General features: G+C 37.4%; 1 gene segment (V, D, J or C); it reads right to left on the bottom strand.

Moving 5' to 3' along the window:
- Positions 1 to 248: 248 nt before the first annotated feature.
- LOC128629463 (immunoglobulin heavy variable 3-23-like) lies at positions 249 to 908 on the bottom strand. The segment is given in 2 exon segments: positions 249 to 695; positions 779 to 908. Coding segments are annotated over 2 exon segments (462 nt in total).
- Between the last annotated feature and the right edge of the window lie 850 nt (positions 909 to 1,758).

Here is a 1,758-nt window from a genome sequence, read left to right as displayed (position 1 = left end):
TTAATAAAAACCTATGATTTGCAGCTGGCGCTACTGTCACAGCTGCCAGTATAGACAATGAAATAACTTCTGACCAATCAGATTTTAGAGCAGCACTGTGGTATAGTCTAGTACCAGAACCTACAGTAGGCATCGTAGCATATTAGCTACACTGTAGTAGTAATTGTAGATTAATGTTCTGTACATTTTCTTAAGCTATTTGTGTGAAGGAGTACTTTGGGCATTCAGGGTTTATTTTTATAATTTTATTCCCTGCCTTTACACTATAATATTGCGAGATTATATTTTGACATTGTCTGCCCACTGTATTCAGGAAGACAGACGTATATCAAATTCAGGAACTGAACTTTTTGTACATCCTTGTCATCTGTTTGTGTCACTGTGTTTTCGGGCACAGTGATACACAGCTGTGTCTTCTACAGTCAGGCCAGACAACTTGAAGTATGAAATGCCTTTACTGTTATCTTTTGTTCTTTCAATTCTTCCTTCAAGACTTTTACTGTAGAATGTTTCTCCACTTGCAGTATTGATGTGCCCAATCCACTGTAAGGGCTTTCCACGAGGCTGTCGTATCCAGCTCATGCCATAATCTCCAAAATTATATCCTATAGCCTTACAAGAGAGGCTGACAGTTCCACCAGGATTACTCAGTACTGCATGACTAGGAATAGACTCCAAACTCTGGCCATTCACACCTAGTAGAGAGAGGTTATGAGCAAAAGACAATTAAAATATCAGCATTGAAACTGTACTTTTTTTAATCAGCAGAACAACTCACAGTGGACACACAGGCTGATTAGGAGCACGAATAAGGAGAGAGGGATCTTCATGGTGAGCGTTGATGAGAATCGACTGCTCCTCTCAGCTCGGCTGCACATAAATACTACATCGACACACATTTGCATCATGACGACATACTCATGGAGAGAACTGAACAAGTAATTTTCTCAGGAATAAAGGCATTATGAAATACAGCAAATGGAGAAATGTTTATAGAAATGGTTTAATTACTTTTATTTTCTCTTACTATTAATTTATTTCATGATGATGTCGGGGAGGTAAAATGCTGAAATAGCTGATGGCACCTTATATGAACTTAAACTGAAAAGCAGAAGTAATATAATGGTATGGAGATACGATACAAAGTACAACGGCGCCCCCTATCATCTCATAGTATCATCTCTGGAAATAGTCTAAATGAACCCAAAATGAGCTCCATCCGTTCACTTTTCTACGTACGTACACATATAAATCACCTCTTCAACATGTCATAAACAGTTCATTTATGGATGTGGGCCATAAGATCTGCTAGAGTGCAAGAGAATATAAGAAATGTAAAGACACAATGTAAGTTACAAACTGCAAAATCATTTATGCAGGAAACTAAGGAGGTAATAAGTAACAAGTTAGTGAAAGGGACAGTTTAATCACCGGGAATGTAAATTTACCCACTCATAAATGATAAACATGTGTTGGACTTGCAAAAACAGATTAAAACTGAAGTGCAATATTGCCCTTTCTCCTTCCAGTAGAGCATATGGAAATGTGCAGTCAACGTATCCATGCAAGTATGAAGAAAATAAGCCTTTCTGGAATTTTTTTTTTTAATTGGGCAGACAATTTTAGTTCGATTTGGCTTAGACAAACATTTGCACACAACTTAAACAACTTTACTAAATAAATCTGATAAATCAGGCCCAAAATCTATAGATCTGAATGTCCCACAATCTGCTGCTCACTGCTGCCATCTAGTGTAAA

This window comes from Ictalurus punctatus, chromosome 2 (assembly GCF_001660625.3).
Source record: "Ictalurus punctatus breed USDA103 chromosome 2, Coco_2.0, whole genome shotgun sequence".
NCBI lineage: Eukaryota > Metazoa > Chordata > Actinopteri > Siluriformes > Ictaluridae > Ictalurus > Ictalurus punctatus.
This window is presented reverse-complemented; position numbering and strand designations above follow the sequence as displayed.